The sequence below is a fragment of the Saccostrea cucullata genome, unplaced genomic scaffold (genome assembly GCF_032062105.1).
Source record: "Saccostrea cucullata isolate Sc308-1 unplaced genomic scaffold, CSIRO_AGI_Scuc_v1 ctg1, whole genome shotgun sequence".
Classification (NCBI taxonomy): Eukaryota; Metazoa; Mollusca; class Bivalvia; order Ostreida; family Ostreidae; genus Saccostrea; species Saccostrea cuccullata.
In genome coordinates this window covers 825,078-849,016 of record NW_026920581.1, presented here as the reverse complement: position 1 = coordinate 849,016, position 23,939 = coordinate 825,078, and the positions used below count along the sequence as shown (strand labels likewise).

Below are 23,939 nucleotides of genomic sequence, written 5' to 3'. Positions count from 1 at the left end.
AGAACTAAATTAATTCTAGGTGCATTTAAAGTAAACTAAGACAACTTGAAGTCAACTGCTTGCTTTTCTAAAATTGTCAGATTTAACATTTTTTTAAAGCCATATATGGCGTATTTGAAATGAAAATTATTAGACTAAAATTATAAGAACTTATTATTTGTATCATTACTTTATATAAAGATAGAACTTTTCCGTAAATTACAAAATCTAAGTCAATTGCGTTATAAAGATATCACAATTTAATTTGGGTTCTCGGAATTTTCTCCGTCTCGGAAGAAAATACAAAAGATTTAAATAACACAATACAGAGAAGATAAAATCGTATTATTAGACGAAAAAACGAGGTGTTCTCCGTGTTCAGAATTGTTTGAAAAGTTTTGATTTAAATGTATTAACTATATTTCTTTACTTAATTTTGTATTTTTCAAAAATATATTTTTTTGATCAGTTACGCCATATATGACTTTAAAGCAAAGTCTAAAGTCTTGTGTTAAAGTTAAATTAAACTGAAAACATTTTATCAAAAATTTGTGATGATCGGTCTTTAAAAAAGCTACAAAAAGTACCCCTAAAATGCTGGAAAATGCACCATTTAGAACCATTTAAAACAAAATTTCCAACTATGGGAGGGGGACACCCCCTCCCATTCCCTCCCCCTTGGGCCCCTTGGGCCTCAAACCCCCCCCCCCCCCCCACATGAACTTCTGGATCCGCCACTGGCCTAGTGGGTGGTCCGGAACCCCCCCCCCCCCCCTATTTGCATAGTTAATAAAAAAAAATGTATATACTTAACCAGCCATTAGTTACATTGGTGGCCACTTGAAAACGCAGATCCGTGTAAAATTGATATGAAAAGTCAAAGATGTCAAAGATATGAAGGTTAAGATTTTTTTGTACCCGCGCCCAGCAAGTCAAGGCCGCTATGGCCCCCCCCCCTTAATATCGGGGTATTTGGTACCAAGGGTGAAATGTTAAATAATAATGATAATATTTTTAATCCAATGCATTGAATGATTTTTATTTTAAATATATAAAATTATAAATGTATAGTTATAGGTCTCATCAGGTCATTATACCCCACATTATAACATTATACCCTGTAAATTTTATTTGTCTTGTAGAGAAATATTAATAAGAATTATTTTCACTTTTTTTCTCATAAATCTTACTGAAAATGAATTTCATATTTGAATTATAATCAGTTAAAAGAATTTTTTGTAGGTACTTGAGTGACAAAGGTTCATTACAGGGCATTATACTATCTGGACATTATACCGCCCCCTAACAGAAAACTGACCAATCACAGAAGCGTTATGTGTAGCAGAAGCTTTCGCGGACTTGAAAGTTGAAAACAAGCTACAGCCGCTGTAGGAGAAGGTTGGAACACTATGATATGTTATCATTCATATTCTTAATTTATTTGTTTTCTTCACCATTGTTTGTTCAGTTATGTTGACTCGCAATAACATATCACGGACATGTATACAGTCTATAGAATGTCCCTTGTAAAACCATCAACAGTGTTTGTTATCTTATATTACCAGCAAGATTTGCATGTTTTAGCCCAATAGAAGGGGAAATTGATACAAAAGGGCAGGCATTAGGTTTTGAAACACTTCAAACAGAAAATGTGAAAAGGCTGAAACTGTAAAACCAAACCAGATATTTGAACATGGACCCATATGGTCTATTACGGATATATGAGCTATCAGCTAGTCCACCATTCCCTTCTCCCTGTTCCTTCTTTTTAATTGTCTTTTTTGCCAAAGACATCAGGAATTGTTTTTCTCAAGGTTTTCATGTGTCTGTTAGATGGATTCATGCCATCCGGCTCACAAGAGCACCTTGACTTGAAAAAATTTAAAACATAGTTGGTTATTTAAGCAAAGACATTGACGTTTTAGAGGAATAAATGATAGATATTTTTAAAAAATTTAACTAACTTAAAATAGGATTGTGATCGAATAGCTTAATTGGCCCAGTGAAGCATCTGTTACCAGAGACTACCTGGGGGTCTGGGTTTGATAATGTAAATAATGCAGTCCATTAGGGCTGGGACGATACAACTTTTTCTATATCTATACGTATCACGATATTTGACCCACGATACGATATGTTTAATTGCTTATAAAATCTTTTTTTGCATTGAAATAATCAAATTATTTCTTTGCAAATAATTTAATTTATTCAGAATAGTTGCTTTATAATATGTTGTAAAACAAAAATATTTAACTCAGGTGTTGTTAATTATTATTTATTTCATATCTAGTATGTTTATATTTAGCTTATTTGTCTTATATATTAAACCCCAAATGCTAATTAAACAAAGAAAAATAGAAGTAAGATTTTTTGGGGTGATATTTCGATTTTTTTTAATACGTATCGATATGCGTATCATCCTCATAGATTTCTCGATATATCGTCCCAGCCCTACAGTGCATTGCATTTCCTACATCTCACTCTAATGAACGGAAACAAAAGGAAGAAATAAAAGAGCATAGAGACTAGCCTTTAAAAAAAGATATGAGCCCTTGAATACAAAACAGATACCTTTCAAACCAAACTGCATGTCTGGTACCACCATAGACAAGCAGTGAAATACACCTGTCCAATTGCCTTATTTTCACCTTGACCATTTAAATTAAGATTTTCAGAAAATTTGAATGAGCAGACAGATATGTTTATGTGTACTTATTAATATAAATTTCTCTTATAGAATGGAGAACAATGAAAAAACAGATTCATCTAAGATCACAGCATACTTGACCAGTCCAGGTATATGATATTTTCATTGACATGCATGCATGCATTTATTAACATTCAGAGTGAAGCATGGTTAAGTGATCATGGTGATAATAGCATTGTAACATCAATATCTCAATATTCTATAAAGGTATTATATTTAGCGGACTATTCTATTTAGCGATTTTGGTGGAAAACAGAATCTGCTAAATCAAATACATTGCTAATTGTCTTTTATATCATATGTACTAGTGGAAAGTAAAGTGGGGAAAAATGAGAGTAAATGGTTGATTCCTTTATCTAAATTGTTAAATTCATTTTTTAGGAAAGAAGAATTGTATGGAAAATGATAAATCTGATTCCAAGTGTTTCACCCCTTGTAAAGTAGAATTGAATGTAAGTTTAGTTATCAGCTAGTATTTATAAAAGTACTGATATGTGTTTTCTGAATTTCAAAGCAACTTTGGAGTTATAAACAAATGACTAATATTCAAATGGTGTTCTGAATCATATTTTGATATTTAAAATAAAGGAAAAATGTTTGATGATTTTTATATATTTTTTTAAATGTTATATATGAAATGAGTGTACTAGTAAACAGCTTTTAATTTAATTATTTCAGTCAAATTCCTTTGCAACACCTTGTAGTGATAGGAAGGGAATCAACAAAACAGGCAAACCAGTGATGACCGTCAACTCACCAAGGGCCAGGATGAATAGAAAAAAGTAAGATGTGTGTTGAACAAAACAAGTGCCAAAACCACATATATTGCTTTAGAAAAAGGGATAAATGTGTTGGATTAAACCCAGGATTCAATCACAAGCCTTTAAACTATAAAATAATATATAAAATCCAATCAGTCTCATTAGCTCACCAGAACACAGGCTAAAGATACTGCTCGAATATCAAATACATGCTTAAGGTTGAAAGATAATACAGGTCAGGCCTAGACAGGCTTTCTTGCAAATTAAATATTTGAGGTAAAAGATATTAAATTGTGGATTTTAAAGATTAAGTGACAATGTGTTTTATGATTGTACACCCAAATTAAAATTTAAAAAAAGAAAGGTTTGAATGTTCAAGACATGATTTGTTATATTTTATCAAATTTTCATTTTAGTTTGTTGGAGAATACAAATTTTATTTGATTTGTAAAATTATTTTATCAGGAGGAATTAATTTTTTTTTTTTACAAAATTTTATTCACAAATAAAAGTGAATGGAATTGGACAGCAGGCAAAGCCTATTTTAGCCCTCTCCCTCAGGAGGTAAAGATATTAAATTGTTTTTGGTTGTATTTTAGAAAATTGATAGAAACTGGCCTAGACAACAAGCTGTTGACTGATTATTTTCCAGTACGTAGAAGCTGTCGCAAACCAAAGTCAGAAATAGAGGTATGGAACAAAGAATAATATTCTAATTTCTAGTTTATGTTACATGCACCAAGTAAATAAAAATAATTTTTTCAATTTCAATTTTTAAGAAAGAAAAACGTGCAGAACTTGAAGAAAAGATATTAAATAATGTGGAGGAAGGATTAGAGGTAATGCATAAATTTCTGTTAATCAGTATATAAAGCCACTTTATACAGGAACTTGTATTGAGCAACTTACCTTTATTATGCTTTATAAGCATAATAACATAAAACAATTCCAGAATTAACTCATTCTATTTGCAAGAAAATTCAAGTAAATTGTAAATTTAAAAGAGAAAGAGAGTAGTATGTTTTAACAGAGTAGTATGTTTTAACAGTATTTGAGTGTTTATGGATAGAGTATTCAATACATTTATTGAAATTCTTGGTAGGTTGCTACTTTGGGAGAAAAAGGTAGAGGAGTCGTTGCCACCAGGAAATTTTTACGAGGAGATTTTGTGGTGGAATATGCAGGGGACCTGATAGATCTTTCCACAGCAAAGCAACGAGAAAAGGAGTATTCTGAAAATCCACAATTCGGGTGTTACATGTACTACTTTGTTCACAAAAACAGACACTACTGGTAAATTTTCAGATTTATTAAAAATGCAAGAATCTGTGGATGGAAAACATACAAAAAAAAATTTTCCACGAGTAAAATAACTATATATAAAATAACATTTACTTTTTAGAAGAAGCTAAGTTGAGAGTTGTAGCCCCTGGGCTTCTTGTCAAGGTTAATGTCAAACAAATCTGTTAAAAAAAATATTCAAAAACATGAAACTTCTGCTTCTATTTTAGCATTGATGCAACAGCTGAAAGTGGAAGATTAGGACGTCTCATAAACCACAGTAAAACGTCAGGAAATTGTCATACAAAGCTCACGGAGATTAATGCCCGACCCTACCTCATGCTCATGGCTTCCAGAGACATTTCTGTGGGAGAGGAACTCTTATATGATTACGGGGACAGAAAAAAGGAATCCTTAGAATCTCATCCATGGCTCAAATTTTAACAGTGATTTATATACTGAGTGTGGTTGTGTATTGAATTTTCTCTTCAAATGTAATTTGAATTCCATTAGATTTAATTTGTTAAGATTCAGTCCATGATGTAAATAGCATTATGTAATACTACTGTTACTGTGTCATTTGTGCATACATGTCATCATTTTGAACAAGCTAGTATCTAGCTGTTAAAATTGCTGTTATGTATACATGTACATTTTACATGATCATCAAGAAATTACAAGATTAAAAATTAGCAATGCTAAAGTGTTCTTTTACATCATATTACTGTAGTGCTTTCACTTTGCTGATTAACAAGCAGAGGATTTTATGCATTTTATTTTAGTCTCTAATAGGGATGTGCGATTTTATCGGTATACCGGTATATCGCGATTTTTTGTTGCGTGATACGTATCGTGATACGGAGACCTAAATACCGGTCTTTAGGTACATATTATAAAGTCCAAAATTATTCATTTATTTGTTCAATCTTTCAATAACAATTACAGAAAGTATAAAAAATGTTGTAAAAAGTGAAAAGAACGGCATCTTACCGTCCAAACGTAATTGATTTTATATACATAAAAATTTCAAGAAAGTAAAATTTTGTTTTTCTAGCATATTTTTTAGAAAAATAATGACTTTTCATATAAAATCATTGTAAAAACTGCTTTTAAAAATATCATGATATTATCGTGATATTGTGGAGAAAAAATCGTGATATATCGCGATACGAAATTTTTGGCGATACCCATCCCTAGTCTCTAACAGAGCTCTCCATTGTCTATTCTCAAGGGCTCCAGTTGTAAATAACCCCCGATAACTTATGAATACACATTTGGATACACAGTGTATTTCGGGTCTCGGAGTATAACTTTTAATAAGTGCAGGGGCTTCCATATTTCTCAGATGTATCATCCCTTTGGTAAATCATCCCTTTATCTTGGAGTTTGGCATACTTTTAAAAAAAATGATCCGTGGCAATAAATTTTGAATGGTTAGTGCTAGGGCTTTTATATTTCACAGGTCTAGTCTTGGTGGAAAGACTTACCCTTGGGTACTCACAATATCAACCCTTTGACATTAGTATTCGACTTGCTTTTGAAAAATTTGGCCATCATTTTTTAATGGCTGACACTAGGGCTTTTTTTCCACCAGTGTTTTCCTTGTGACAGGACACCTTTCTTTGATTATACCCACCGCTGAAAAGTGGGAGGGTACATATTGGTCAGAATGTCGGTACATCTTTTACACCTTAGGGTACCCATCTCTTATGTGCAACTCCTCTTTCACCACTGAATGAAATTTAATGAAACTTTCACAGAATCTATGTTACATGGTGCAATGTGACCTCCTTTTTACTTTTTGATTGGACACATATTTTGGATTTCCCATAGCAAAACATGGATAATGCCAGTCTTTCTATAATATTGAAGGGTACCCATCTCTTATCCGCAACTCCTCCTATTCAACAGAATAAATTTAATATTTTCAGATTCTTTATAATATAATGCCATTGTGCACCTCCTATTCTACTTTTTGATCTGACACTTCTTTTGGGTCTCTGAGGAAAACATAAACTTTGCTGTTATAATCATATGGGAGGTGGGGGTAACATTTAGTGAGCTCAGTGCGCACAGTACTTGTAGTTATAACTTTAATTACTTGACCTTAGAATTTAACTTGCATTTGAGTTACTTTAACTGTTGACATGATTTTTCATAAAGGGGTATCACTTTTCACAAATATCTTGACTGAACAATAAAATCATGCTCTTAAACAAGATGTTTAATGAGGTCAATGGGCGACAAAGCTTATCTGAATCAAGATTTTCAATTTCAACAGGGTAAAATCACAGGGGCCTGTAACATACTGTATTTGATTTTACGTAATCACTATATGTATACAAAAAGAATATAGTGATTACGTAAAATCAAAAACAGTATGTTACTGGCCCCTGTGGGTAAAATCAATCTAATTTTTTTTTAAGCTCACTTGAGCTGAAAGTGTCCGTCTGTAAATTTTTCATATTTTCAACTTCTAAAGAACCACTGAGCAAATTTTAACCAAACTTGGTGCAAAGCATCACTGGGTGAAGGGGAGTTTAAATAAAATGAAGGTCCATCCCCTTCCAAAGGGAGATAATCTAGAAAAGACAAAGATAGGTTGGTGTCATTGAAATTTCTCAAGAGCCACTAGGCTAGAAAAGCTGGAACTTATGTGGAAGCAACCTGGGCAAGTGTTCTGTTCAAGAACAAAATGGCCAGTTACTCAGGTGAGCGATGTGGTCCATGGGCCTCTTGTTTATGCGTAGATAGTTTTCAGCAGGCCCAAATTTAAGGCGTTACTTCCTGTTGGCCACCATAATAATTAGAGGTGAACATATTCCTTCATTATTCAACCAACTTGAACTTTTTATACTGTGGCAATTGTACAAGTGTGGCAGGAAGGATTTTTTTCTTCTGAAAAACATATATTAGTTATAGAGCCTCCTCCTTTATTTCAAAATTTTTTTTCCCATAAAGATTTTTCTCCTAATATTTCTGCTACAACCTCTTAAATTTGGTAAGACAAAGGAAAAATTACCAGGTTGATCACCAAGATGGCGGTCAAGGGAAATAACTCATTGGGAGAATACGTCCTATTAAAAGTATCTATGCTAGTGTTCACAACAAAAAAGGTATATCAATCTATGATCATATATAACAGATATTTTATTAAAACAAAGTTAATGATATAAAAGACATAACATTTTAATCATCCTCTTCATCAGTGTCTTCCACCAGAACTTGGGGGTGTGGGGGGACCCTGGCCGCCTGAGTCCCCTGGGAGGCTGTACTGCTGGCCTGGGACATGCCAAAAAACATGGACCGAAACTGAAAAACAATACAAATACTTAACATAAAAGAAACTCATGTGCATACGGAAAACCTCAATATCAAGATACATGCTTGATCCTGCATTATTTTTAGCCCCTTCTAAATATATATTAATCAATATGTTATAAAATGTTTAAGGAAATGCCTGCAAAATTGTATTAAAAGATAAGTTTATATATTTACTGACATTAGGTAAAGGTATAAGGTATTGTGAAAAGTTAACATTTTTAAAGCTTGGTAAAAACTGTTTAATCCAATGCCTGTGCAATCCATTTGGCCGTGAATTCCACCCTTTATTGGAATCCAGTTTTACTACTTACTTTTTTCTTTGGTGGTGTTCCAGGAACTGGCTCGTCTTCTTCCTCTTCCATATCAACATCTTCAACCAGGCTCTAAACAAGAATGGAGAAACATAGAAACCAAAGGCCCTTATCACTGGTCACCTTAACTGCAATAAATGAAGCCCTCTCTGATTTTTTAAAAATATCATCATGATATTTTCTTTTAAACAAAGGCCTGAAGGGCCTGCGAGTTGACTCGCTCGAGTCAATTTGAGCTTTTTCATACACCTGGGCACAATACCTTCATATATTCAGTTTATTTTGCATCTTAAGAGATTAAATATTATATGTCTGATCCATGTTCGGTTCATAAATAAAGTGTACATTGCTTTTCCTTTATAAATACAGGTTGGCACTAATGGGCTTCCGTATTATTTTGACTGGATTCTATAATGAATTTCAGCACATTAGCTGAAGTGGTCAGTGTTATGGAATTATTAGGTTAAAGATTCCCACAGCATATCTGGATTCTAAAAATAGATTTTGAACAACAACTTGCTGCAGCTAATGAGGGAGCAGCAGGTGTTTGTGTTAGGGAGTATTCTAGGTCAATTATAAATAAACTTCAGATGGGAAGATTAGATCCACCTAACATTTTTGAACATATTCATACGCAGTAATTGTACATCTTACAGGTATTTAATCAAAACTTTTTTTAAAAGCATGAAGGTATAAATAATGTTACAGTATGGAATTTTATACAGTTTTTACCTCTTAAGTTTATACAATAACTCTAACCAAAGCATGTTTTGCTAGAACTATTATCTTTGGCGTATGGATCACCTTGATGAATGCATGAAAAATTTTACAGCTCTGAAACTGTTATCCCTCTGAAACGGCTATGTCGACAAGGATTAGCTCGCTACGCGAGCCAATTCAAAAAAGGGAGAGGGATACATTATTGCAGCTATGCTCAAGTCATATCTTTCACATCAACAAATTTTATCAAACTTTTTTTTTATGTGATCCCACACTATAGTAAAAGCTATGCTAAGAACTATTTAAAATCTGAGTGATATACATGTCATGTTATTTTAAGTCTGCCATATTACTTTGGATACTAGTATCTTAATGGCTTATCCTCCCCTTTTATTTCATAATGCTTTTCTGACACAAGTACTTTTATTTTAGATTGAATGAGATTTTAGAGACAGAAATTGACAAAAAAAGAATGTTGTTTGTAACCAAATAAGATAATAAACCTTTGTAATCTTGAGAAAATTTAAAGTGAAAATTCACTATTTTATTCTTGTACTTAAGAGGAAGACAATGATAACTCATGACCTTGTGTAGTTGGTTAGGTATGACAGGACTTCTGTAACTACTGGAGGTAGATAACTGTGACGTGGGTTGGTTGCTGTGTCGGGCAAACACACTCTCTGCCTCGAATACTCTATCTGTGTCATTTTTCTCTGTTGATGAATTTCCGGCAGCTTTTAATATGTTGGGTACACGTATCTCATCATCAAAATCTTCTTTTGAGAATAAATTCTTGTGGTGATCATTTCTGTGTGCAATGATGAATAAATACAAAACATGAATTTAAACAACAAACTCATTCACCACAATGTTTCCCTGAAATTTTGCATGGTTAATGAAAATACAAATGGTACATATTGAAATGTCATACAAAAAATTAACTGGTCTAATCTGAATGGAAATTTATTTAAAGCATGCTACCTTCAATTAATCATTTAGTTTTTTTCATTTGATTGCCAACTTGTTATTACATGTACCTGTGTCCATTTAGATGTGAGTCATTGCTGTTGTTTGATTTATTCATATGATGTTGATGTTGACCTCTCTGTGTCTTTTTTGTTCTTCTTGATTGGGATTTCATAGCAGAGCTATACAAGTTTAATTGCATATTGTAATCAGAGAATTTTTAAAAAAAAAAGTCATTAAAGAAGAAGAATGCAATGGTACCTGGTAAATATGGGTATAAATACAATGTACTTAGTCTTCATCCTCAGAAAAGTTGTATATTATCAAGTTTATACACTTACTTCCCCTACCCTCTCTTACTTCACAGGATATTACTTGCTTTACCTTTAAATCAGTTTCTTGTATTTATTTGAAAAGTGAATCTTTTCAAATAGATATAAGAAACTGATGCTTTGTTTCATAATTTTCTAAAAATATATTTTCCTGTACTGAAACTTTGAACTCATTTCTCAAGTGACCCAAATTTTAACAAAGATTATGTACTACACTGTATTTAATTCTTCTATGTATTGTGATTCTTACTAAGCACTTACTAAATCCAAACTATGCAACCACTGTATTAATTAAATCAACAAATCATAGCAAAAACAGAAAACAATTCAGTGAAATGAAAGTGAAAGTAATCTGACCTGCATGCCCCATTCTGCAGTGTGTGTTGTGTTGTGTGGGAGGACGTATTTCCTGACTGGGAGTGAGATTCTGCCAACGTCGCCAACACAAAATTAGCTTCAAAAGCACTGTCAGCATCAATACTCAACACCACTGGTCTGAAATAACAATAATGGTACTTTAAACTCACAAAATGATACTGTAAACCAACTTTTATTCGCGACGACTTTATTTCGCGATTTACCGAGGTTAAACTAGACGATTAATTTTCACGATCAAGCCTTTTTTGATCTGTTGTTAATAGACAAAGACACTTTCAGGACTTGTTCGCGGCGAGAAATATTCGCGATTACCAGACTCTCGTGAACTTCGAGAAAATTTCTCGCACGCGAATAAAAATTGGTTTACAGTATCCCGTGGTCCCGTATAATGGTCATAATGGCAAAATCTATTTTTTGTTAGGTTTCCACCCCAAATATCTCTCCAACTAAAATGTTAAATAGGAGGTGCACAGCGCTATAGCTGTTTAATGAAATATAACAGTGTTTAAGAAAGTCTCACTAAATTTTATTCCATGCAAAAAGGTAGGAGTTAGGAAAAGAAATGGGTTCCCCGAATTATAATAGGAAGATTTTTTTGCCAAATGAAACACCAAATATCTGTCTGATTTGAACATAAAACAGGAGGTGCAATTTTCACTAGATATTATAGACTCTGTGAAGGTCTCAATAAATTTTATTCAGCAGTATGGGACAAGTTGGAGGATAAGAGATACATATCCCAAGTGTTACAGATGTATGAACGGACACCTCCATCACTATATATGAGCATTTAAAGTCTGATATAACTTCAATTTTTATTCTTACATTTTGATTTTTATCTTCAATTCCTGAAATACAAATACACACAAAAAGGATAAGTAAAAAATTACCTTCCTGAGGTTTCAAACTTGATATTTATTGGCATAGCTGTGATTTCTGCAAATGCAAGGACTGCCTGTGAGAAATAAATGTACTTAGAATTGAATAAAAAAAATGCTCTTTGTAAAATCTTATTTTTATAATTAAATTTTTTTTTACCTATGTAATAAGATACAGTGTAGAAGATTTACTACATTCATAAGTTCTTGGTAGTGACTTCTCATGATTTTAGCATGAAAACAAATTTTACTCAGCATAAAACAGAGACAAGTCAGTATGCAGTGATCATTATACAAACTAACATACCCTGAACTCCTTTAGGCAGAAGGTGATATCTGTGTCCACTCCTATCTGACAATTATCAAATTCATCTGGATCTAGATTTAGGACAGTATGGACGATTTTGGTAGGGTCTGAAAATCATAAGATTCCAATACAATTGGAATGTGACTGTACATATTTATTTTATTGTTTGAGATTATTTAATTGACACTGTAAAACTTGGTTACCATAAAATACATTTTTTTATATCAAAAGATGACATGGTCTACTCTATCAAGAACACATTTCTTTCTAATGTATACCTGTTCACTTATTATCTGGTCATCTTTTCACAAACTCTTTAAATTTGGAAACTAAAACAAGGTCTAAGATTAATCAACGCTGTTCTAAAAACTAGTAGGCTAAGTCAGAAATATGAACAACAATATCTAACACTACTGACTAGGAAATTTATAAGAACATTTTCACCTGGTTCATCATCAGTATAATTCTTTAATGAAATCTTCTCAGGAGAGACAATCAGAGTGACCTCCTCCTGATTTGACTGGAAATTCACCACTGTATCACATAGCAGTCTACAACACAGTAAAGACATTAATTAAATTAATGTAAAATACTTATATGTGCAGGTGAGAAATATATCAAAATGTGTGACTGATAATGAGGAAAAATAAACAAGTTAAAATTTCTTGTCTGCTTCTTGAGGTTATTGTCTAGGATACATGAATTGGTTAGCTTACAGAAATAAAAAGCTGCCTGCAATGTAGATATAACTATATAAAAAATATTATGTAACAGAAAATGAACTTGCTACAGATCACCACAAAAGTTAAAAGCATAAGGCTTAACATGATCCAGGAGATTTTATACAATAGGTCACCATGAGATTTGCATTATACTACTGAAATCCCCTCAAAGTAGCCCCACACTCAGCCTACCTTGGTTGTGCTGTCAGCTGATTTGGACACATATCTTTTGAGAACACTGCTTGTAATGTTTCACATTCTATGAAGGCTAAATTGTGTGTCTTCACAATTCCTGAAAAAAAAAGCATTCATGTCTGTGACTCTCTTGATTATTTGAACATATTGGTATATTCTTATTCAGTGGCAATGATTTGAAAGAAAAGATTTTTATTAGCATCATTTGATTCAATGTTGTTTTTTTTAACTCACATGTAAAATCTTCATAACATTTTCTAATTTGTAAACATTAAACTTGGTAAAGGAGCCTAGTTTTGAGTTCTCATTTACTTAAAATTTGTCTGCTTTGACTTCTTCAAATCTTAGTCTACATTATATAGTCATAGGTTCATTTAAAGTTTAATTTGATTAGATGTAAAGTTAAGGTCAAAATCCCAATATGCTATCAATGGACAGCTCATGCCAAATTACAACATATGAAAACAGATAGCAATAAGCCATCAAAGTAAGTATTAAGCAACTATAAATTACTCAAAACTTTCATTACAAAAATTGATATCTTAATCTATTAAAATATCTAAATTAAAATACAACTGACAAAGAACTGAATTAAGTTGCCATTCACAGAGATTCTTATACATACATGTAACTTACATGTATGCATGCCTATTCATCAGTTTATAATGTACAAGTATTTCAAACTAAAACTATTATAATTTTGAAAAATTTACAGCTTTAAACATACCGTGTTTGCAGTACAGTTTGAAGATGAGTCTTGCCTTTTGCATATTTAGAGTAATTTGGCACTTCTCAACCGTCTTTTCTATATTGGACATTGACTTGAAGACAATCAAACAAGACTGAAAAATACATAATAGTACTGTTATACTGAATGTACATTCATATAATCTCAGTTCTCGATAAAACATTTTATAAAATTGAGAAACTTAGCAATATATATCTTCCCATCTCTATTATTAGTGTAATGCTGCAATTTAAATTTTTCTTAAAAATCTTAAAAAAAGAACAAAACTGTTATTAGAATAAAGATGCTAGTAATTGATTTACTATTAATTATGGTAAAATGTAAGTCTTAAGGCCAAAAGAAAATATACTCTTGTTTCCTGTCCCCTGACCAAAAATATTAGGGTCGGTAGGTAGGGAAAAAAAATTATTTTGAGAAAAAATTTTATTTTCAAAACTCAATGAATGCAGTACATATAGCATGTAATAACAAGAAAATGATATGTTAACAGTTTACAAAGCAAGTTTGTTAATCAAGATTTATAAAGTAAAGGTATCCTGTACAGTTGTGATGTATTAATTCTGTAAATATCGTTGGTCGACTTCAGTATTTTAGAAAAATAGTTACCCAAAAAATGAAAATGTAATAAAAACTTTTAGGGTCGGAGGGTAAAATGTAGGGTAGGTCGGGTGACAGGAAACAAGAGTATTTTTTATTTTGGCCTAATCAGAGACCTTCATGGCGATTTTGCACCTGATGGAGTCTTCACTATCCTGAGATGAAATCTCTGGTGTGCCATCATCATAGTGCTGGAAAAATGTCGGGAAAAACAGGAAACAAGCATAGGCTGATCTTGACGAGTTGACAGTCCTTAAGGCCAACTGTAAGAGTTTAGAGTTAGAGTAAAACAGTGATTAAATAATTACAATAAATGAGATTAGGCAGTCCTAGGCCTCAATCAATGGAAATCAGATATTCATAAGATATACCGGTATATAATAACATACATGACGTTTACAATAAAGTTTTCATCAATACATACCCCATGAGCAAGAGGTTCTATGTATAACTCCTCTCCTATTTTTGACAATGAATGAATTGCTCTTCCAAAAACTATATAAAAAAAGATAGGAGTGGATAAAGTAATAAAACGAATAGGCAAAACCCTTGCTTTTTAAAACATTGCCTTTTAAAATATTTAGGACCTTTTATTAATGAATGCACCATTTAAGAAGATTATGGTCAAAATATTTGTAACAAAATGTTTATATAATGAATCCTTGGTATACATTCCGCCTTTTTGTAATCGAATTACTGTTAAATACATGGTTATATAGCGAATTATCTAGTATAAGAAAGGCCACTTGGCCATGGTCATGTTTACTGTTTGCTGACCCAGTCGAGGTCTTGATGAGTTTTAACAAGTACTGTAAATGATTGTAAATGATACCTTTGATGTTTACTCCAGGAATAATACACTTCATTTTGATTTACAGGAACACTTTCAATACTTTTTGCCTTTCCCTCCCAAAAGTCTCTATCGTCTGTATTAGCATCGGGATCGAGATGCTGTATTTGGCAGGTATCAAGATAACTCGTTCATCAGAGAAGTCGAACTCTAAAAAAAATAACTCCCTAACCCAGCGGTATTATTAAAACAGTATGAAATCGATTTATAATTTCAAACTAGTTAAATTTCAATAAATCTAGACATCAGCAGTAGAGGAGATAATCAAGTGTATACTGTAAACAAAATTACAATATATTGGAGACAAGGTGTAATACCGTACTTTAAAATATTCCTATATTGGCTATAAAGAACTCTTAAGAAAATTTGAAATCATAAAATTTTACCAAAATCAATTATATCTGATACATACAACCTCAACAATTTATACATTACCCATGATAAATTAAAGTTGAGGCTTTTTGACATCATTGACAGCACCCCCCCCCCCCCCCCAATAAAAATGGAACTTGTAAACTTACTTACCTTGTCACTGGTCATTTATGAAAATATTTTGTTTAAAAACACTCTGCTTGTACTTAGTAATTGATATTAATGAGATGCTCTAATTTCTGATCGTTAATGTCTTTGTAGTTTTTGGAGAGCAAGTCTTCCAGTAATTATTCTATCGGAATGTTTGTGTGTACCAACCATGCCCCATTCATAGCAGACTTATTTTCATATTCATATGACTCAAAAGCATAAGTCATTCAAAAACTTCTTCACAAAAAGAAGAAGTCTATTGCTATGGCCTTTAATCATTAGCTCAATATTTAGATACAAGAGTATAGACAATGTTGTATTTACAGTGTATAAACAATATTCATTTTCATTCCTACCATGTTTTGAAAAATCCCTTTGAATTCAAGATCAATCACAGAATCTGACACATCCCTTTCATATTTTGAGAGAACTCTTATAATAGGTCATTTTTGATTTATAAATGTCAAGTGAGGTTAAGAAAAACTTTACCTTTAAAAGCAACAAAAATCAAATCTTTCTTCACCATACTATAGATAAATATAAAAAAAAGTTGATAAAGAATTCCTGGATTTATTTGTAACTTTCCAACCATACATAGAGACAAATACACAGTTGTTATTTCCTCTTAAGACAGTAAGTTTTGACTAGTTCTTTTAGGTAAGCAGAATAAAACAATTAACCATTCTTTCTCCCAAATAAAATTACATAATACCATACCAAACTTTACAAATTACCTTTAAATTAAAATAAGTGCCAGTAAAATTACACTGACATGGCACAGCAATGACTTTGAAAATATTTTATAGCAAATTAATACATCTATACTTAAAGTTTGAATAGAAAGGCATCAACTGGGCTCAATCGTACCTGCAATGTCAATTTGTGATGCCAATAGATATTTCTTTATTGAAATCAGGTGGAAGAGTAAAATTTGATTATTTCTTGAATCTGAAGAATGTGTGCAGTTTCTTATTGATAAGAATATCACAAATATCAAAGTAAAACATTTGAAATGGTTATAATTATCATCATTATATACATATATTAATTGTATAGCGCTGTTTTTAATATAAAATTTCTCAAAAGCGCTTATATGATAAAATACAAACTGAAAACAAATCAAAAAACATATGACACAATAAAACACACACATATAGTTCTACTTAAACATTTACATTCTCTTACAAATAAATTAAAAGTTTATGTGTAAGATTAAGATCAATCTAATGATTTAATCACTTCAGAATTAAAAAAAAAAAGTGAAATGCAATGGCACATGTATGGTTGTTAACCTGACAAACACATAGACTTTTATATAACAACTTAAAGTATATACAAATGTAGTCACTCCGTAAACTCTCATACTTTATGTACAATATGTACAGGAATGTATTAGTTCTACCAGATTGATTATACACAAAAAATACATAATACATACAATATACTTTCTTTACAATACATATGCACATACTTTAAGAGAGAGGCCCATTTTGAGTTGCATTCCTTTTCTAATGCAAAGAAATTTATTTCCAGTATATTGTATGGAAAAATTAGGCAGTATGAGAATATATAAAATTTCACTATCCTAGAATTTTATTACATTCTTGGAATATTTTTATATTTTTTTTTTCAATTTGAAAAAACTCATAAAATTACTATTTCAAATATCTATTTCTTCAAAGTATTTTTGGTATGAATAATCCTAATACTATATATGCATTGTTCTCATGAAATTGTACCAGAACTGACTACGTCTCTACTGAATTCAAAAAGTTGTAAACATCAAAACACAACTGAGGCAAAACCATCCCACCTCACCATTACTGGCCTTAACAGAACATATATTTTAAAATTTTAATATATTCAATTTAAATTTTAAATGAGACATAATGCAGAAGATCAAGTCCTATGATTTTTTTTTTTTTTGGTGTGTAGAATATTTTGGGAAGAGTTTTGGTACAAATCATCTCTTTGCATTGCATTTATCTTATTTATTACCAAAAAAATTAAACAATGAACTCAGAAAAGACAGCTTGCTTTAAACAAAGATTAATTTGTAACATAAAAGCAAATAAACATAGTGCAAATGAAGCTTAAACCAATCATTAAATGGAACATTCGGCAAACTCAGCTGATTTCATCACCTTCTTTCTGAGGTATGAATCTGCCAAAGTGTGCCGAGTGTAGATGGAATAGTTTTATTCTTTAACAAAACTTTTCTATCTTTAACAGTTCTTTTTTGATTTATTCCTATTTTATGGACTAGAGGAAAACATTAAGTTCATCTTATCATAATAATGCCAAGATGGCAAAATCAATGCCTTTCCAAAGAAATTAAAAATATTTTGCTGTTTTTTTTTTCAAATCTATTTAGCACCCCAGACACTTACAAAATTACAAAGGGGAAACTTATTATATCTGTCTCCTTTGAATAAACTGGGATAATTCTATAATCCCTCTGTCAAGAGTTTCAATTCTTATTTTAAATTCTCATTTCACTTACCCCATTAAAGCTTTATATAATACTTTTCCATAACATCATACTTCTGAACAAAAAAAAAAACCACATGCATGCAAGTACAAAATTAAAAATGCTATGTCACAAAGAGCATAAAAAAATCATTTGTCTTACACAAGAAGACACAATCCTACGCGACAGAAATATCTAAATACATTTGTACATTTTTTTAACAAAAGTAAACAAAAATCATAGCATCCTGCCTGCACTGTTGTCCTGGTTATGAGTTATCTCCCTTCACAAAACAGCAACAACAAATTCTGATTCTATACTGGGCTTTAAAACATTGTGTAATGATTTGAGGCAACAAAAAAATGATAATGTTTAAAATAATAAAACAATAATTCACATCTTCCTTTCACTGATTTCAATCAAACATGAAAATCACAAGTAATGCCACAATGAAGTTCCATTTTAATACAAACATATATCAATTTGAACGTACATGAGTTTGTGTTTATGATATGGTTTATTAATCAACATACATATATTACAAATGACTAAATTCCTCCAAATATACAAGGTTTCACAAAAAGTACATCTTTAAATTTAAATGCATTTGTGATACAAATGTAAGTATTATAGCTGTAATTTATTAACCACCAATGATACAATGTCCACTAAAGATACAAAATACAGTACATCATTGATATTAAATTTCAAATAAGTATATTTTTTTTTTATCAATCAATGATAAAAATGAAACAAATTTAAAAGAATCAATCAAAATCAATGAAAATTTGCAATTGATTAAAACATAAAACATCAAAATGTATCCTTTTCAAACGTACATGTAATAGCTAGAGTAGCAATTTCCATATTCTGTTATCTTCCGACTAGTAGCTTCTCACTGATCACCCTAGAATTTATCCTTATCAAATGCAAAGTCATCCATTATAATGGTGCATTTTATCATTAGTGAATGTTTGTATCATTGGTGAAGACCACAATACTTGATCAAAATAACATCATTACATTTTATTCCACACTCAATTTTCTACTATCGTTCTGTGAAATATTTGTTCCTTCAATTATCATATACATATGTATATAGAGTTTTACAAGTGATGTCTATACTTAAATCTTTCAAGCCCAGATAAAACTGGGCTATATTAGTTTAAAATGTTTTGAATACATGCTGGTGAATTCCCTCAAGTTTTTTGAAACATCCCTCTGCTTTGAATATGCACTTTCTTTTCTCGTTAACATTCACACTTAGAAGTATGTCAAGTTTATACAATTACAGCATATCATCATTTCACAAATGAATGAAGTAAACATGTAGCTGTGTATATTACAGTCATGATATCAGAATCGAGCTCTCTGTCCTCTTTAGCAGTGAAATGTGGATTGAAAGATACCATGATAAAATGGTAGATAAGGTGGGGAGAATGACTTCAACATGGAAACTATAATGAAATGCTTCCAACAGGAGGATTGGGGAAATTCAAAAATTAAGACAGTATGAGAAAACATGTCACATCTTAGTTTATAAAATTTCTCTTAGATGAATTTTCTCTAAAAATAAAAATGTTTTTCATTAAAAAAAATTGTTCCAATATGTTCAGTAGAATTTTTTCATTCTATTTTCAGTAACAGTGACAACAACATTCAATTTAACTAAAGTTTATGCATGGAATTAAGTATCTATAACAAGGAATCTAGTTTTGTGACAGGTTTCTGTCAATTCATGCAACAATTGTACAAGGAGTGGAATTTTCTAAAATGGACTACAGACATACAGACAAACAGAAGAAAAAAAAACCCATTTCACTAATGCATAAGCTCCTCTGGACCATCAGAGCTAAAAATCACAGTCTCACATTCAGTGAAGGATTATTTCATATTTCCACATTCTGATCATTAGAACAGGATGACACGCGAGCCAGTAACACTGTGATGTCATCTGGTTTCCCTCCTGCAAAAGTAACAATTAACGGTAAAACAATGCTCTGTATTTCCTAGCATATTCAAATTAAATTAATGATATTGCAATATTTATGATCTAAAAAAAAACAAGCATAGCATTATGAATATTTAAACCAATCAATATTTTTTAAGAATACATTTCAGCAAATTAGGAAAACATTTCATAGGACAAAAACCAATAACTTGACTCCAGAGTTACAAAACAAAGAAGGTGTCATAACACAGATCCAACATTCAATAGAAATGATGCAATAAGATCTCTGTGATGTAACCTACCCTTGAGATCTATTCCTCTTTGTTGTGCTGATAAAGCAAAAGGTGACAAGTAATCTTGATCAAATGAGAGCTGATAGGCTTCCTCTGCTATATGGTGTGCCGTCCGCTGAACGTTGACTTCAGAGTCTCTCTGATCCTATAATGAAATCAAATACGATAAAACAGCACTCCAGATCAATTATTAACTGTTAATGTTACAAAAAGTTCCATGCATGGAAAATTACTTTTTTTATCCAGTTATCTGTGGAAGGAACACAACAATAGTTTTCTGGTTCAACAGTGAATCATACCTTCATTTTACTTAAGCAGTCTAAAATCATGTCTTCATTCATATTGTCAAATAAACCATCTGTTCCTAGTAGTATAATGTCCCCTTCTTCTACATCAAATGATGAGCTTTCTGCCATGTCAGGGCTGGAAAAAATAAAAATAAAAATAAAAACACACTGTAAAATTAGATGAAATTTTTCATCAGGGTACTGTAAAATACAGCATCCCCTCACAAAAGAGTACACTGACCCCAATATAATATGCACTCACTCACTCACAAATACATGTATAAGTATACAAGCCTGTTACTAAATCCCCTCCAACTTCATTGCACAGGGATAATATTAAAGGCAAATAAAGGATTCAAAGGGAAATGGGTTGAAAATATTTATATAATTTTTAACTTATTTTGGTATGAAAAACAAAAACACCAGTAGTTGGACCTAAAAAAAATTTTTTGGTCTCTTTTTAGCAAAGTCATGATTCTGATCAGAATTACAAATTAAACTATCACATCTCATGCAAAAAGAAACTGTGTACTAGATTAAAACTGCATTTTAGTGACAGACAACTCCTCTATTTTGTCTAGCTGTGTAAGCTTTCACACACCCACCTGTCACTCAAGACAAGCCCCGCCTGGCTGGGTGGGGCTACCGCTAGCTGGAAGGGAGTATTGAAGTAATGCTGCTGCTCCTGGGAGCGATGAACAACCTTGTCATCTCTGATGAGGAGGAAACCACTATCTCCTAAATTAGCTGTGTATATCCGTCTTTCTTTTTTATGCAGTGCCACAATACAAGCTGTACTGCTACCTATATTAAGGAGAAAAAGATTCAAACTTTGTAAGTTTGTATTCTAATTTTGAACAAAGAAACAGACATACAGCATTCTTTGAAAGTTCAAAGTCCTGCAAAAATGGCATTATTTTTTGAAAACTTAATTTTCTTACAAACTACAATACCTATAAGTGGAGTTTTCATTTCCTGGAGTTCATAGTAACTTGCAGCAATGACAGTGGCTGGGGCCTGAGCATTAAATCTGCCTTCTCTCACCATTCTTTCACAGGTTTCCATTAAAGATCTTGGGAATGCAGAGGGATCTATCCCATAATTCCTCCATCCTCCCACACCATCAGCTACTCCTAAAAACAAAATACAATTTTAAATGAATTTTTACAGGTATATAAACTATATATTGAATACGTATTGAGTTTACCACAATCATATCTAGAAATGACAGGGATTAATCTAGGTTTTTGGGAAAACTACCCTTTCTGGAGAAGTTGGATAAAATCAGCCGCTGAACTGGGGACCATTCCAGGCCCCAGCAGATGCAGGGTGATCCCTGTTGGTGGGTCTTATTGAATTTCAGCATAATAATGCCCTTTTTATGACCATTTAGTGTGTGTAAAATAGCAGAGTAAAGCCATATTTCAGAGCTTATGAAGATTTTCAATTTTGTAAGACAAAAGAAAAATTATTGAGCTTATAATTGTTGTAAGGGGAATTTATTTACTCTGTGGAGGAAATTCGGGAGAATGTTTATAAACAATGTGGCTTGACTTTTTTTCAGCAACCATCCAAAATATCGTTATTTTCTCAATCAAAGTTTTCTCTCTATACATTAAATGTAACCCCAAACATTCCCATATCAAAAGGTTCAGTTATGAAATACAAGGGCACCATGGACAAAGGATGCACAAACATCTCAAAAGGTCAATGTATACATCTCAATGACATGGGGTAAAACCCAGTACCTATAACATCAGCGGTCCTATTTTTGGCCACAAAATATGCATCATCACCATAAGTCCATTGTTTAAAGGTCGGTGATTGAGAAATTGTCTTAGAAAAGCCAGACGATCCTGTCACCAAGTGTAAAGATTCTGTGGGTCGTGTTTTCAACTGTAACTCCGTGTGAAGTCCTGCGAAAAATGTTCTGGATAGTCCTGCGAGTCTTCCCAGTAATCCTGATGCCATGACAATACTATTCTTAACTCATTTCGTGTTTAAATCACACCATGTTCATTATTTTATCAGAAAACGCCAGCAAATACGATGATCCGTCCTGGTGGCTTCCATCTTTATTTAGTGACGCAAAACATCCAAAGGGACGTAGTCTACTATAAATATAGCAAGTCATTAGCCTTAAAACAAGGCCTAGCAGTGATTATGATATTTTTATTGTATTTATAAATGTGTTAACTTATGTGACATCTTTCTATAAATGTTAAAATAATTGTCAAACACGGGGAATTTAATTTTGTACGAGAGGACGTTATTTAGAAGGAACAAGGAACAATAACTCTTCCTCATTAAAAAAGCATGAAGAGTGCGTTCGAGACCATCGTTCAACCGCAACATAAACGAAACAGTAAATAAATAAAATCGAAATGAAAAAGTAAAATTATAATAATATGTTTAATATAAATATGTTAATCATGTGGCACAAGAACAACATGGACAAGTACTAAAATAAGATAAAATAAAAAGAAAATGAGAAAAAATGTTTTGGTGATATGTTGATTTGCGATATTATATTAATTACAGAGACATGGCATCGTTTTTCAAGGGGGCAGGCTGATACAAAAATTCAACTTTAATATCTCAAAATGTTTGACATGGAAAGAAAAAAGGAATATTGTACAAAATTCAATTTCGTAAGGGGGGTGGGGGTACAACTTCTCTCAGAACCATGTTAACCACATTACACTGATTAATATTATGGTATGATTGTGACAACAAAAAATAGGAGCAACCATCCTCAGAATGATCATTTTTCTTAAAAAAAGTAATCATGTTTGGAGAAAAAGGGGACACCCCTACCTCACGTGTCCAGGCATATCCTTGTCTTATTCTCTTTAGAGAAGTGAATGTAGGCGAAAACCTGTCCACTTCTCTAAAGAGAATAATCCTTGTCTCTATTCATACATGAACCCCCCCCCCCATCTTGAGGTAACGCAATAATTATAAGATTAACTATATTAATTTGGGCACTGTTATATACACATGTATCATATATATCAAGGAAGTTCTTATCAACACTGTTCTGTGAAGAGACCTTTTCCATAGGGTTTTATGCAACTCTCTAGAGTGTTCTAACCTCTGATGTAAATAAAATTAATCCTTATTTATTATGTTTTTCTCCGTAGCCTGGAAGCCTTTATTGTTTTTAACATTAATTAATTTACTATGAACTTTGAATAAATGCCATAGGTAAATTCATCAAAGTTCCGCCAGAGTTCGTTTGTACCAAACCAAACTCAGTGTCTCTATGTACGGAGACGCAGAGGACTATGGGTAGTATGGTAAATTCACATTACTCTGTGAAATCAGAGCCATTTTTGTGGGCATTTTCAATTACTTGAA

General features: G+C 32.1%; 3 protein-coding genes across 3 annotated transcripts; 1 reads left to right on the top strand and 2 right to left on the bottom strand.

Moving 5' to 3' along the window:
• Nucleotides 1–1,275: 1,275 nt before the first annotated feature.
• Nucleotides 1,276–5,420, top strand: LOC134251758 (N-lysine methyltransferase KMT5A-like). Its single transcript, XM_062734176.1, has 8 exons — nt 1,276–1,377; nt 2,717–2,775; nt 3,068–3,138; nt 3,365–3,468; nt 4,047–4,137; nt 4,227–4,286; nt 4,550–4,740; nt 4,959–5,420. Exons 2-8 carry the CDS (start codon nt 2,718–2,720, stop codon nt 5,170–5,172), a joined length of 789 nt encoding a protein of 262 aa, XP_062590160.1. The 5' UTR covers nt 1,276–1,377; nt 2,717; the 3' UTR covers nt 5,173–5,420.
• Nucleotides 5,421–7,872: 2,452 nt separating this feature from the next.
• On the bottom strand, nt 7,873–15,191 carry LOC134252156 (cell cycle checkpoint control protein RAD9A-like). Its single transcript, XM_062734595.1, has 13 exons — nt 15,039–15,191; nt 14,631–14,701; nt 14,323–14,469; nt 13,589–13,703; nt 12,859–12,958; nt 12,389–12,495; nt 11,945–12,051; nt 11,650–11,714; nt 10,739–10,876; nt 10,121–10,231; nt 9,669–9,891; nt 8,364–8,435; nt 7,873–8,040 (listed from the first exon to the last, which is right to left on the bottom strand). Exons 1-13 carry the CDS (start codon nt 15,070–15,072, stop codon nt 7,918–7,920), a joined length of 1,413 nt encoding a protein of 470 aa, XP_062590579.1. The 5' UTR covers nt 15,073–15,191; the 3' UTR covers nt 7,873–7,917.
• Nucleotides 15,192–19,603: 4,412 nt separating this feature from the next.
• Nucleotides 19,604–22,690, bottom strand: LOC134252146 (protein phosphatase PTC7 homolog). The gene is made up of 6 exons (XM_062734587.1): nt 22,328–22,690; nt 21,533–21,712; nt 21,185–21,383; nt 20,592–20,715; nt 20,302–20,437; nt 19,604–20,014 (listed from the first exon to the last, which is right to left on the bottom strand). Exons 1-6 carry the CDS (start codon nt 22,548–22,550, stop codon nt 19,938–19,940), a joined length of 939 nt encoding a protein of 312 aa, XP_062590571.1. The 5' UTR covers nt 22,551–22,690; the 3' UTR covers nt 19,604–19,937.
• Nucleotides 22,691–23,939: the final 1,249 nt, after the last annotated feature.